Genomic DNA, 14794 nt, shown 5'->3' on the forward strand with positions numbered 1-14794 from the left:
TCAGCCCCCCCCCCCCTGTTTACGCAATCTCCTAATGCCGTCCCCAAACACAACACAGGTGGTATAGCTGTTACATGGCTCACAATGAAGAGACCCTCAAGCGCGTGTCTTTAGTGTCTTTTATTACTTGGCGTAATACATGCAGGCAGGAATACACAGTGTGGTATTATCATCGAAAGAGCTCATGGACCTAAAGCATAACATGGACAGAGTAGCTGTGCTGGCGTGGCTAAGTCACCGTGGCAGAAGCAAGTGGGCAAGGATTAGTGTATTGGTCTGTAATGTATAACAAGCAGTCAGTGGGTGAGGATTAGTGTATTGGTCTGTAATGTATAACAAGCAGTCAGTGGGTGAGGGTTAGTGTATTGGTCTGTAATGTATAACAAGCAGTCAGTGGGTGAGGGTTAGTGTATTGGTCTGTAATGTATAAAAAGCAGTCAGTGGGTGAGGGTTAGTGTATTGGTCTGTAATGTATAACAAGCAGTCAGTGGGTGAGGGTTAGTGTATTGGTCTGTAATGTATAACAAGCAGTCAGTGGGTAAGGGTTAGTGTATTGTTCCGTGCTGTATAACAGGCAGTCAGTGGGTGAGGGCTAGTGTGTTGGTCTGTATTGTATAGCAGACAGTCAGTGGTCTAACCATACAGGCATAGAGGAGGATCAAAAATCAATAGTGAACACAGTGGGGCACATCAGGCCACACATATAAACAACTAAACCACAATTGGGTACAGTAGATCACACATATACACAACCAAACCACAATTGGGTACAGTAGATCACACATACAATCTACCCAATCATAGTGGGGCCAAACAAGACAGCGTTTGTCACAGTTGTCCAGTTGAAAATACAAACAGGTTTATGGTAATGGGGGCAATGGGGCATAGGCAACGATGTCTGGGAACAATGATGACATACATCGTACTAATGTTAAATCGTGGCACTGGATGAAGAGGACACGATATTGCGGAGTGTGTCCGTAATCGAGCCCATCAATGTTACAGTGAGAGAGTGCCCTGTAATCTTTCTGGCAACAGTAAAAAGATCAAAGAGGTATGTTTGAGATGGACATTACATCAGGGTTGCCCCATAGCTGCAGGGCCTGATGGTGTGGGTTCCCTCAAGGGTCTTAATTATTGACTTTGGGCCATTGTGTGGCTGGGATGTCACACACCTGATATTCTCAGTCAATCTTAATCCTTTGCTAATTGAAAGGTCTCCATAAACCTGGCCCCCTCCCCTCCTCCCCACTCCCACAAAAAAAACCCCTCCCTCAAGCACACTAATGTTACTATTTTCTGTGCAGTGGCACATTGCCGTTGGGCAGTAAATAGAGAAATATGCTTTAGCCTAGCACGCTATGTTAGTATAATAGGGTGAAAATGATGTTGAACGTTTGACTGCACGTTGTATGTACAGCTTATAGCACTACATTCTATTGAAAATGTACACTGTCAATGTATCGGTGTGTTCGTGTTCCAGTTGTGTGTAAGGAGTACAGCATCTACGGTAGTGTGCAATGCAAGAGCAGTATAGCAGTGAGGCCTTGAAAAACTTCCCCCGCTGTAAGCTCAATCTTACAGCAGGATTAGATTTGTTTACGGTAGGATAATACAGGATAGTCAGTAGTCCTATGGATATTTCTGTGCAGGAGTAATGTTTGTGTGTAGTGTGTGAGTATGTGCTGGACAGAGACTCTACGGGGCTTCCAATTATGCCTCCCCTGCTGCTGCATCCTCTGCCTCTGCCTCTGGCTCTGCCTCTGCCTCTGCCTCTGGTTCTGCCGCCTCTGGTTCTGCTTCGGCCTCTGGCCCGGTTTCCGGCTCTGGTTCTGCATCCGGCTCTGGTTCTGCGTCCGGCTTCCCCTCTCCCTCCGCCTTCGGCTCCGCTACTGGCTCTGGTTTTTCCTCTGCCTTCGGTTTTGCGTCCGGCTTCGGATCTGCCACTGCCACTGGCTCTACCACTGGCACTGGATCTGCCACTGCCACTGGATCTACCACTGGCACTGGATCTGCCACGGCCACTGGATCTGCCACTGCCACTGGATCTGCCACTGGCTCCGGTGCAGTTGCTTTGCCGGCCTGATGCTTGTCGCTCAGCTTTGTGGCCAGGTATCCCAGCAGGTTCATGAACTCCGTGAAGCTGACTTTGCCTTCCTGCGTTTCTCCCATATCTTCGCGGACCTCCTTCACCGCATCGGCGCTGTCTGTTTCCTGGACAACACAAGCACGGACACGTAATTGCGGCAGGCAGAATACCTACATTGTGACTCAGGTCTAGTTTCAATAGAAATGAACAATGGAAACTTCACTATCATTTCCATACTACTACGCCTGTTATGTGTTCACTTCCACATACTACTATGCCTGTTATGTGTTCACTTCCATGAAGGCCACTGCACCAATGACTAATTTCAAGGGGTTGAGAGTGTTCAAACAAAATAATAGCATCATACTCAAACACTGATATTATTCATCTCTAATCTCCATACATAGCTACAGTGGGCTCCAAAATTATTGGTACCCCTGACTGGCAGTGCACAAAAATAAGTATTTTTCTATATTGCTTGACAATGTTAAGGGACACATTTGGAGGCATTTTGGATCATTCCACTATGCAGTTCCTTCTCATTCTTGGGTTGGCACTTATCACCTGCCATCTCCAGTTCTGCCCACATGTTTTCGATTGGAATAAGGTCCGGCAACTGAGTTGGCCATTGAAGAACATAGGAAAATCCACCTATGGCCCAGTCTCAGTCTTATGGCAGTGGCAAGCAGATTGTCAGTGAAAATTGCCTGATACTTGGTGAAATCCATAATACGACTGATCTTAACCAGTGCCCATGGACCTCTAGAATTAAAACAGCTAAAAAACATCACTGACCCACCAGCATATTTCACAGTGGGTAAGAGGTGCCTCTCAAACGATTTCACTGTATATCTCTTAATCAGGGAAGCATTTTGGCCTTTGCATTATCAGGGTTTATTTTCAGTTGTGAGAGCCCTTGATTGCAGTGAGCATAACACGTAACGTAAAGGGAAAGGGGTTTGAATTTGGTAGTGAACAAATGTACAATGTCAGTACAATATTTGTAAAGTAGAGTATTGGGACCGGGTTCCAGCATAGGTTCAGTAATATTACGAGAAATATACAGCATGAACACATAGTGTGTGACTGAGGAATATCTGGAATGTCTGGACTGTGGCAGAATAAAATGCCTCACCGCCATCAGGTTTTTCAGCTGATCTGTCACCAGCTTCTGGTAGTTCTTTTCCGGCATGTCCTCACTTCCCCTGGATGCCTTTACGAAGGCCTTCACTATCGCCCGAATCATTGCCTCCATGTTCCCGCTCCCTGTTCCTTCACCCGTGGGGGAGAAAGAGGGCAATTGAAGGAGGGACAAAAAAAGTTAAAAGCAGAGGTATAAACGTATATGGACAAACGCAAGCAAATATGATAAGAACTGTAACCATGCACAACACAAAAAAATCATCTGATCTGTCAAAAGGGAAAAAATGTGTGCATATACTGAATATAAATATATATATATAGAGAAAGAGAGAGAGAGAGAGCTAATATATATATATATATATATATATATATATATATATATATATATATATATAACTGATCATTCAGACAGCTGTTTCTGGAAAATGCAATATGAACAGATAGGTGATGTCAGAATACTAAGCAAATGAGAGGAGAGGCTGAACTGGAGTCACACAATGGAACCTCTGATCTTTGACGGACATCTGATCTGCTGAACACACTAGAAGGCCAAAGGTTCAAGTTACGGGAGGGATTGCCTACTACCTGTCTGTTATTTTTGCTATATATGTCAAACACGGACATATACAGTGCAGCCTGTATCTATTTGGCCGGTTGGTACAATTTCTGTGCTTTTGGCTCGGTAGTCCACCACATTGGACTGGATACTGTAAGAAAAAAAGTCAGAGACATCAGCTCAACAATAGGCTTTCCAAAAAAAACTGTTTAGAACATCATTAAGAAGAAAGAGGGTGTCTGTTTGGCGGATTATTTCCTTGCTGTGGGATGAAATCCCACTGTCCAATGAGTTTGGAGGCATTTGATTTAACTTCAGCTGATAAGATGCTTCGGTAGACATCCTACCCTATTCCTTCTGCTGCTGTTATCAACAGATCTGCCTTCATTGATAATGTAACTTATCGTTTTACAAATGAAACAGCACCTGTGGCAGTCATACATGCCCACACTTTAACACCCCCACCATCATGTTTCACAGATGAGGGGGGGTGCTTTTATTCTTGGGCAGTTCCTTTTAACCTCCACACTTTGCTCTTTCCATCCTCTGATCAGTCAATCTTGGTCTCATCTGTCCACAAGAACTTTTTCCATAACTCTACAGGCTCTTTTAGGTCATTCTTAGCGTACTGTGACCTTACTATCCTGTTGTTGTCACTACGAGAGTTTTGTGTCTTGCAGTGTAGCCTCTGTAAATCTGTTTGTGAAGGCTCCTGAAGTGTTTCTGATCTGTTGGACAGGTGTGGGGTTTTTTTCTTCATTGTGGTGATATTTATTAGGTCATCAATTGTAGAGGTCTTCCTTGGCATTCCAGGCTCTTTGGGGTTACTGGCAGTGCTGTCTTTCTTCTTAATGATGTTCCAAACAGTTTGCTTTGATAAGCCTGTTGTTTTATGTCTCTGTCTGTTTGATATCTCAGCCTCATAATGGCTTCCTAGACTGTCATTGGCACAACTCTGGTCCTTATGTTGACAAACACCAATGACAGCCAAAGACAATCAAAAGCCTAGAATCAAGACTAGATATTGAAAGCTTTCTTATACAGCACCTGCACTAAGGAAGTGATTCAATACACCTGACTATTCAGAAAAAAAATTGATAAAACTAGGTATGAAAATGGATGTGATTCCTACACACATCATCCAATATGGATTAAAGGAGACTGGACTACAGAGCCAAAAGAACATAAATTGTACCAACTGTCCAAATACATATGGACTGCACTGTACATACAGACCACACAAAGGACACACACACACACACACACACAGACAGGAACACACACACACATACACACACAGACAGGCACATGCACACACACACACACACACACAGGAACACACACACACACACACAGACAGGCACATGCACACACACACACACACACAGGAACACGCACACACACACACAGACATAGGAACACACACACACACACAGGAACACACACACACACACGCGCACACACACAGGAACACACACACACACAGACATAGGAACACACACACACAGGAACACACACACACAGACACAGGAACACACACACACACACACACACAGGAACACACACACACACACACACGCACACACACAGACAGGCACATGCACACACACACACACACACACACACACAGGAACACACACACACAGACAGGCACATGCACACACACACACACACACACACAGGAACACACACACACACACACACACAGACACAGGAACAGACACAGGAACACAGACACACACACACACAGGAACACACACACACACAGACATAGAAACACACACACACACAGACACAGGAACACACACACACACAGACACAGGAACACACACACAGACAGGCACATGCACACACACACAGGGATACACACACAGACAGGCAAATACACACACACAGGAACACACACACACAGACAGGCACATGCACACACACACAGGAACACACACACAGACAGGCACATGCACACACACAGGGATACACACACAGACAGGCAAATACACGCACACAGGAACACACACACACAGACAGGCACATGCACACACACACAGGGATACACACACAGACAGGCAAATACACACACACAGGAACACACACACACAGACAGGCACATGCACACACACACAGACAGGCACATGCACACACACAGGGATACACACACAGACAGGCAAATACACGCACACAGGAACACACACACACAGACAGGCACATGCACACACACACAGGGATACACACACAGACAGGCAAATACACACACACAGGAACACACACACACAGACAGGCACATGCACACACACACACACACACACACATATACACATGCACGCACACATACTCACACATGGCCATCTGGTCAGATGAAAAGGCCCACTCACTGACCGTAAATGTAGGGAGGGTTTGAAAACGAACAGGGAAAAGAGGGACAAGGCTCTGGGAGCAGGATAAACGAAACAGAAAACAGAAATACAGCAGGCAATGGAGCAGGAGCATGGTACAGTATGGGGTGCAGGGAGTGTACAGTAAGTGAAAATGATTAGGAACGGAGATGGATGATAGGAGGAGGACAGGGGAGATAGCCTTGGCCGAACAAGGAGTAACCCAAGATTTCCTATCTAATGTAAATGTGTCACACCTGGGCACACACGCTATGCCCTGCTCCCTCCCGCGCTCACAATACGCCTCCGGGCAGTAGCCAATTAGGCGCTACAGCTATTAACCTAATTACTGTGAGAGCGAGAGCACTCTGGCCCGCTCCTATGAGTCTCCATGTTACCATGTTCGCTTCCATAGCATGTCATTACACTGAGGCACGCTATAAGCAAATGTTGAGGCGCGCCCACACTATTTACACAGCCTGCTGCACTCCATGCAATGCGGTCAATATCGTCTCCATTGGTTGTTTAGGGGTTTTTATCAGGTTATTGTTTGTGATTAAAACAACCAGGAGTCACAGAGGGGAAAAAAACTCATGAATATTGCTTTGAATACTGTATCATGTGCTGTTATCATTCTGGGTTATGCTCAAGCTGAACATGAAGTCACTTCAGGTTGTCGGTTCATTATTGTACATTGTCCACAACTAGCAAACTAAAAGCAATTTTCACAAAACCTTAAATTAAATGTTGACCAATTGCAATTACACATTCAAATGATTTTCTAGGTGAACAAACTGTCTGAGCAATTTCAACTTTGATCATAAAATGCTCTTTACGTTTTACTCCAGACATTGCTACATTTAGAAACCCAGAATTTACTATACTACACAACAATCTATGGCAATGAGCAGTTCTAGTGCTTGGATTATAGTATGAGCTGATCTATGATATATTTCTATACTTTGTTTATAGGACAATGCATTTAGCTATTAATGTTTAGCTATTCGGTTTTCTCCCAGGCCTGGATTAAACATTTCACACCTGATGCACCTGCCAAAAAATTGCTTGGAGGGCATTCTAAAAGTTTGACCAAATGTAATATAAATACACGGGGAACACTACATAGGGAATTCGCAATCTCTAAGAAAGGCTATTTTATTTTACAGCTGGAACATCAAAACAAGCCGCCAGAACGGCTTTATTAATTCGCCCCCCAAAGTCAAAATTCAGTGAACCGCAAACTTTGCGCATCTCCCTGGGTTCCAGTGGGCCGCATGTTCAGACCACCTTGATCAACTAGCCCACGTATAGTTCAACGAGCAATATTCATTCACGCCCATGAATAAACAAATTCGTTAAATCCCAGGCGTGAATCGATTCTACAACAGCCGTGCATGTAGGCTATCTGTCACCAGCTGCCGGAACAAACCATTTCTTTACCCTAGCTTTAAGTACACATTGTGGTTGTCATTCGAGGCTTATCAACACATTCATTATTAAAACTACGGCTGTAACTTGGCTGCTGCTACTGACAGCCGACCTTAGGAAAGCAAGGGGCCGGCCATCTACGTATATGCCTGGAGGGAAGGAGCCGATGCCTTCCTTGCGCGTCCACGCCCATCGTTTAGCGGACAACAACTAATCCCAATGATTTGTAGTAAAACCAAGGACAACCCAGAAAATAGGTAAATAAATAAACGAGGGGTTTCTGGTTTCCCCCTGAAGTGTAAAAGAGATTAAGAGTTGGGTTACCAACAAGGAGAACGTGATATGTGTTCTAGCTAAGTAATGACAGCAGCTACGGACCGTGGTGTGCCATGAAATATTAACTGCCGAACGGAAGAAATTAACTACAACTGAGGCACATTTTTCAACTGTTTCGGTTTTGACAGAAGATGCAACGAAAGATAAGCCCATGCAAAACTTAATATGCACTGTGCGAGAGTAACAGGCACTGCTGTAACAAGTTGTTGATGAACGCAGTAGAGGCTTCTGCTGTAAATGCGCTTAAATATTGATTAATATAACGACGGCAATTGTCAGTTCAAGGAAAGTTATTTTATGTTGTACAATGTTAATGAACAGATAATGCTCAATTCAAGTTGACCTACATCAACTTTATTTTAAGAATTTTAAGTTATACAACCATTTTCAGGACACTTCAGTATTTCTTGGAACGATGTTTTAATTAGGCCTATATCGTTTATGAACTACGAATCTTATTGTATTCAATTGATAGACTTTTAAGTATTTTTAAACCGTGGTTTAAATTTAGGCTACTACAGACAGGTGGAGTGAAAGTGTACTACACCACAGATTTGTCCTAAGGGATCCACCATCCGTGCGTTTCTCACATACTTTTATTGGACGCTTTAATTAGACTCATCGACAAGTGATACAGTGTCACTATTTGATGCACCCTGATATTTCCTCCAGTATTTCTACAACAGATTTCAGGCTACCATGGTTGCAGTGCAGAAGAAAAACAGTAGTAGGCTATATAGCTATAAACACATACTGTAGCCAATTTGTGGGGTGCCCAATTAAATCAATGAAATACAAAATCTGTTATCCAAGGTTGGTCAATAGCTAGGCAAAATATTTGTCAATAGGCCATCATTGTCATAATTCCATATCATTCAAACTAGATTTTTAAACATGACTTATATAAGGGTGCACATCAACAGCTGTGATATGGATTAATCAACTCCCCTTCATGAATTCTGCATGTCAAATAATTTTTCGTAATTTATAGACAAATAACTTACCGCTAAATTATGACCAGAATTGGAGTAGACCACTGCCCTGTTTGGTTCTGGTATTCATATGCTACCTTTCCTCTGCCCTACTTTTACCCCCCTCTGTCAGTTAACAAACTTGTCTAACAAGATTAACATGAGGAATCTCTTCCGCGATTCAGTTTTTTCCCAACTGTTTTTGGACACATTACAGGGCGTGTACTTGGGAAAATTAAAAAAAGAGGGAGCAAAAAGAAGAAAAAAGAAAAACCAACACTGGTATACAGGTATACAGCATTATCACTTGAACTTATGGTGGCAGGCTACCTGTTTGATTTGTCTTTAAGTGTTGTATTTAGCCTGCGTAGGCCTGCTGTGAATCGCTGTGAAAGTTGCTTCACACCATTTCACCATTACCAGTTTGAGCTTCAGGAGACATAACAGAGCAGGAATAGCAGGAGGAAGGGAGTAACGGCTCCAGTCATTACAGGCCTTAGGACAGGCTAACCCTTAACCCGTCCTCCCTACGGGATATCTATTTATAATTCATATAGGCTAACATTGAATGGTGTTTTATGGTCTCACTTGGTTAGGCCAGTAGTTTTGTAGCTGCTGTAACATGATCTTTCTTTAATTCAAATGACATTGAATTTGAATATGAATTTGAATTTGCCTGTGTGTGAGAATATGTGCGTCCATGTGTGTGCCGTGCATTTGTAATGGACTGGTGCAGAAATGAGTCAGGCTACAGACACAGTTATGTTTCAGCCACACCTTAGTTTTCAACAAGTTGTATTTAATTAAGACTGCGGCCCTGGGTAGATTACAGGTTCACAATGTACAGAGAAGGAAAATAAGAAATGAGAGACTGCATGAAAAAACCAGAACACATCTAGATATTATACAAACATCTAGTACTGATATGTCCGTTCTCTAATCCACAAACCCAATTTAGTTGCTGTCTACTGTTCCATTATTGGAGTCTCTTCACTTCCACCTGGTATGAAGTCCAGAAATGTAGTTTGTGTGTTTATGCATTGTCAGGAAATATAGGGTTAGTTTTAGTGTAGTTGGTGAGGATATTGCAGAAGTACAGTTTTGTAACACAATTAATCTGGCTAAACAGGGAGAGAAAGACAAGAGTGCTTAGAATGGTGCAGTGAGAAGCTAATGGTAGCAGAGCAGAGTAGTGCAGAGAATGAGTGGGTGATTCATGGAAGAGCCAGGATTTTTCAGGGCAAAACCTTGTCAATAAATAAATCAATTATACTCATGTACAGAACAGAAAAAAACAGAAACATTTTCATTGTAGTTGACCTTTGGGCCAAAAATACTTGATCTTTCCATCAGGGCATGGAAATCTGGCTCGTACACTTGTTCTCCTATTGGCTGAAGCCTCCCTGCTTGTTAGCCAGACTGCCAATCAGTTGCCAGAACTCCAGGAAGGTCAGCTCGCCGTCATTGTTTTCATCCACTGAGCCCATGAGCTGGTCGATCACTGCTGGGTCACTGGAGTTCTGCCCAAAACCAGTAAGAAGGGGGGGTGGGGGGGGTTAATTAATCTTACAGTTTTCAGCCATGGTGCACAAGACTTCTGTGAGATGCCACCTCCTTGTGGTCAAAGGCGATACTGCATCTCCATTATATCCAGTTCCTCCATCTCCGGGGATTTAAACGAATCAGCAGTTAGCTGAGTTTGCGTAACGCTCCTGTCGCGGTAAGACTAAATTACACTGACATCATGCTCCTGTGCTTCTCTTCCTGGGAACAACCTGCAGTGATTTTTTCAAAGACTTACTGCCTTTCCTCCAAACACTGTGTTTACCATGGTTAAATATTGTGGGTTTTATTTAATTTGGTTTGAGACTCATACCTGGTATATCCTGGTAATTATTATTGTACTCATAATGGATACTTTCTCCACGCCAAGACTATATTCTATCGTATTATAATAGAATAGTTTGGATATGCAATCATTGTTCTTGGGTGTGCTCCAGTGCACTGTACTATTTACATCAATAGCCTCAGTAGCAGAGATTATTAAGTTAATTGAATGAAGTTAGTTGAAATATGTTCAGAAAAGACCCATGAAGGGCAGGAGACCCAGGGATGGCTGTCTGCAGGGATGAGGATGAGGCTACTTTACCTGGACAAAGTTGGGGAGCTGGGATGCCACCAAGCTGCGGAACTCCTCTTTGCTCAGCGTGTCAGAGGATCCATCCTTCCCTGCAAAGGTCTTGAACTGGGAGACCAGTGTGCTGATGGCAGGTTCCATTGCGCAGAGATACTGAGATGGAGACAGAAAGAGAGGAAGAGAGAGCGAGAGAGAGAGAGAGGTGTGTGAGACAGAAAGAGAGAGAAAGAGAGAGACTGGAGGAGACTCGGTTTGATGGTATCTGAGGAAGACAGAAGTAATGAAATAAGCATTCCCAGTAGAATGCAATCTGTGAGGAAGAGTCTGCAACAGTATATACAACACCATGCTAATAAACAGCTTTCAAGACCTGGACCATGTCTGGTGTCAAAATGCTGGAAGGTTGGAGGACATTCAGAAACTGAAGAAAGAGGAAGAGTGAAAGGATTTGGGAATGAATGAGAAAAACTTTGTTTATTGAAGGTGGAAGACAAACAGAAGGAGCAGAAAGCACCCACGGAAGAAAAGACAAGTTTAGAGAAAGGTTTACAGGAAAGACGAGGGAAAATGAACAGACCAGCATACAGACATAGAGAGAAAGAGGAAGCCACCTCACCTGAGGAACACACCTGTCTCTGGAGCAGCTGCTCTATCTCTCTCCCTCACTCCCTCTTTCTCTTCTTATACTCTCCTCCTCTCCACCGGAATGACTGATGTCAGCGGAAAATTGATCATTCACCCTCATTCCCTCTTTCCTTGACCTGTTCTTGTTTTCTGATCTGTTCTGTTTTGAAATTTCCATGACGGGAGACAATAAAGCAAGTTGCATGTTACACATGCAAGAACACATCTGTATTTTCCCACAATGGAAAAACTTATACTTATACATGTTGGCACAGATGGAAACACACCTATGTACACAAGTATCTACCTCTCAAACAAATCGATCCCCAAACATAAACCGTCTTTACAAAATATGAGTGAACTGTCGATGGTAGATTCAACTTAATAATAGTAATAGTTTATTTCATACTGTTCCTTGTTAATAAGCTTTTTGATTGCTTAAACGTGTTATGAGTGCATAGCAGGAAGGGGCGAGTGCGTAGGTTTATCTCTTTGTCCATTGAGAGGATGAAGTCAATGGTTAACATCTTTTCATTGAAATCTTCCATTGCACTGTACCCCCTAGTCAAACTGTAATTAAAATTAAACCTACAGCAAGTACACAGAGGACACCTAATGGACGTGCTAAGTTACAGGAACACCCCCCCCCCCTAAACCACCCCTTTGCTCTCTTCTTTCCCTACTGAATTTTCTACATTGTAATTGGGTTTTTATAATTCAAAAAGTGTTCCATACACACACACCACACACACTCCTACCTAACACATTGACACTTCTAATAGACCTAAAGCAAGCACACAGAGGACTCTTAATCAGTGCAAAAACGCATGTTCCCCCCGCAGATTCACACTCATACTCAAACACTAATTTACACTAGGAATGGTGAGATTCCCCCCAAATACAACATGAAACACATAGAAATATGCTTTACCCATTATTGTGTAAATTCCAATAGGCTGTGTTTGAAGAAATCCCTGTCATTGTCTCACAAATGTATGCGCACACACACACACACACACACACACACACACACACACACTCTCTCTCTCTCTCACACACACACACACACTCTCTCTCTCACACACACACACACCCACCCCTCATGGGGTATGCTTTCTCACCATATACCTAAACAAATGCATCGTAAGCAAGCAGGCAGCAACTACCAAAAAATAGATGGTGGAGTATAATTCACACACACACACACACACACACACACACATACACACACACACACACACACACACACACAGTAACTAGCAGGTGGCTAGGCTTGAATTTTCAGGAACATCATCATGAGCCACCATATTTATCAAACCTCAAAACTTCATCATTCACTGAGAAAAGTAGAATTTTCTTTAGCTCACACCCATGCCATACAAACTCTATCTATTAACCTCCCTAGTCAGGGAACACAAGATGAATGCCCTGAAATACTGATGACTGGACAACCTGTGCTCCACTCACCCTAATTACAGTCCTGGGATACACATATATAAATATAGCTACTTAGTCAGGGAATTGGAATCAGGTTATACTTGTCTGTAAGAACAGAATCAGCACAGATGTAACCAGAGATCCAAGCAGGCATATTCCCATTAAAAATAATTGTATTATTCAGTTCTTCTGTTCCTCAAGACTGATGAGTGTGAAGCTTAAAATAAAGATACCATTATTATTAATACTCCATGTGTGGGGCTACTGTATATGTACTATAATATACTGTATGTGTACGTTTATAACATATTGACCGGCATACATATGAGAATACTTTAAACATAGGAGACATCTAAGGAGACCGTAATCTAAATCTCTCGGACAGTTGGAATTCACTGCATAAAGGCTCTAGTCACTCTTATTCTGCCTCACATTATGTCTCTTCTTGGTCAGTCTTGGTCACGAAAGCAACATCACATTTTTCCAAGCACATTTAAAGGCTTTGGGAACACCCAGCCAAGCACGTCCCACCCCAGACTCAACATGGTCTTTATTCCGCCTCTGCTTCCCCTCCCAAAAAATGAACGCCCCCCCTCCCTTCATTAGACACATGTAAAATACATTCCTGTCTTATCACCCATTTTATAAGGGTGAATCGGAGTTGCTTGCATAAATGCGGAAAAAGTCAATGGCTCCCACATATAACAGTTGTGTTGTGACTATTGACTTTTATGTCTTATTGTTAAGTACTATTGTACCTGGGAGGTTCAACCTGTACCAGCTCAATAACTATGCTGTGCACCACTCCTGGGTAATGATTAGTTACTGCTGTCTGTTCTGTGTGCTGCACTGTATTTATGTGCACTGGGCAACAATTCACTCTCCCCAATGCATCATAACTGGCTCCGACACAGAGTAAGTACAGCATACACATGAATGTATCACCACTGCAACACACAGCTCCACAAAACAGCAACACACATTGGCTGGGAGGTGGGGAAATGATTCACACACGCTTACAAAATATTACATTCAACATTTTCCCATGAAGTTTGTACAAAATATACAATACAGTATGAAATTCTACTCACAAGCATACTAAATAATACAGCCTCAAGAAGCTTTATTCGAATATTTATTTAAAAGAAAGCATAATTCAGATAAAAGATAATGAAAAAAGATCCACATCCCAAAACAAAGGTCTTCGGTTCAAATAATTCTGTATTCTCTATGATGTTTCCGCATTCAACATTTTGTTTGAAAAACACGACAGAAACAGTCTAGCTCTTGAGGCCAATCTTGAGTAATTGCAGAAATGTGTAATTGCTTTCAGCCAGTCCACACATATGCACCATTACAGTACATAGTATTCTATGGTAAATACTGCTACTGTAAACAAAGACTTGGATTTTAACTTAAATAAGAGAGAAAAAAAAACCCTCACTGAATATATTACTCGGCAACCATTGGCACTTAAGAGCTGCCACATTGTTTTTCTTTATCAACCTTTGGATCCCCTAAAACAAGCAGACGCAGTAGAGCAGACAGGTCTCACTGCCATGCATTTGTAAGACTTAGCTGACATATTAACCTGCTCGCATACCTGAAGTTAAACCCAATGCCTAATTTGGATACTAGATTTTCACCAAACCTGAAATCAATTTGAATTGAAAATTGCAACATGTAAAAACTCCAGTTTGC

General features: G+C 42.6%; 2 protein-coding genes across 4 annotated transcripts; both read right to left on the reverse strand.

Annotated features, from left to right (window-relative positions):
* Positions 1 to 105: 105 nt before the first annotated feature.
* On the reverse strand, positions 106 to 9046 carry si:ch211-105c13.3 (uncharacterized protein LOC325758 homolog). Its single transcript, XM_061234730.1, has 3 exons — positions 8929 to 9046; positions 3225 to 3361; positions 106 to 2214 (listed from the first exon to the last, which is right to left on the reverse strand). Exons 2-3 carry the CDS (start codon positions 3342 to 3344, stop codon positions 1714 to 1716), a joined length of 621 nt encoding a protein of 206 aa, XP_061090714.1. The 5' UTR covers positions 3345 to 3361; positions 8929 to 9046; the 3' UTR covers positions 106 to 1713.
* A 631-nt stretch (positions 9047 to 9677) lies between these two features.
* Positions 9678 to 11777, reverse strand: LOC133142311 (protein S100-A11-like). Of its 3 annotated transcripts, none has more exons than XM_061263482.1 (3): positions 11649 to 11777; positions 11045 to 11185; positions 9678 to 10415 (listed from the first exon to the last, which is right to left on the reverse strand). In XM_061263482.1, the coding sequence occupies exons 2-3, from the start codon at positions 11171 to 11173 to the stop codon at positions 10281 to 10283; spliced, it is 264 nt and encodes an 87-aa protein (XP_061119466.1). In that variant the 5' UTR covers positions 11174 to 11185; positions 11649 to 11777; the 3' UTR covers positions 9678 to 10280. The 3 variants fall into 3 exon arrangements, with proteins under 3 accessions (XP_061119466.1, XP_061119457.1, XP_061119449.1); XM_061263473.1 differs by having other exon boundaries at positions 11045 to 11294; positions 11649 to 11675; XM_061263465.1 differs by lacking the exon at positions 11649 to 11777 and having other exon boundaries at positions 11045 to 11618.
* Positions 11778 to 14794: the final 3017 nt, after the last annotated feature.

The sequence above is a fragment of the Conger conger genome, chromosome 1, assembly GCF_963514075.1.
Source record: "Conger conger chromosome 1, fConCon1.1, whole genome shotgun sequence".
Classification (NCBI taxonomy): domain Eukaryota; kingdom Metazoa; phylum Chordata; class Actinopteri; order Anguilliformes; family Congridae; genus Conger; species Conger conger.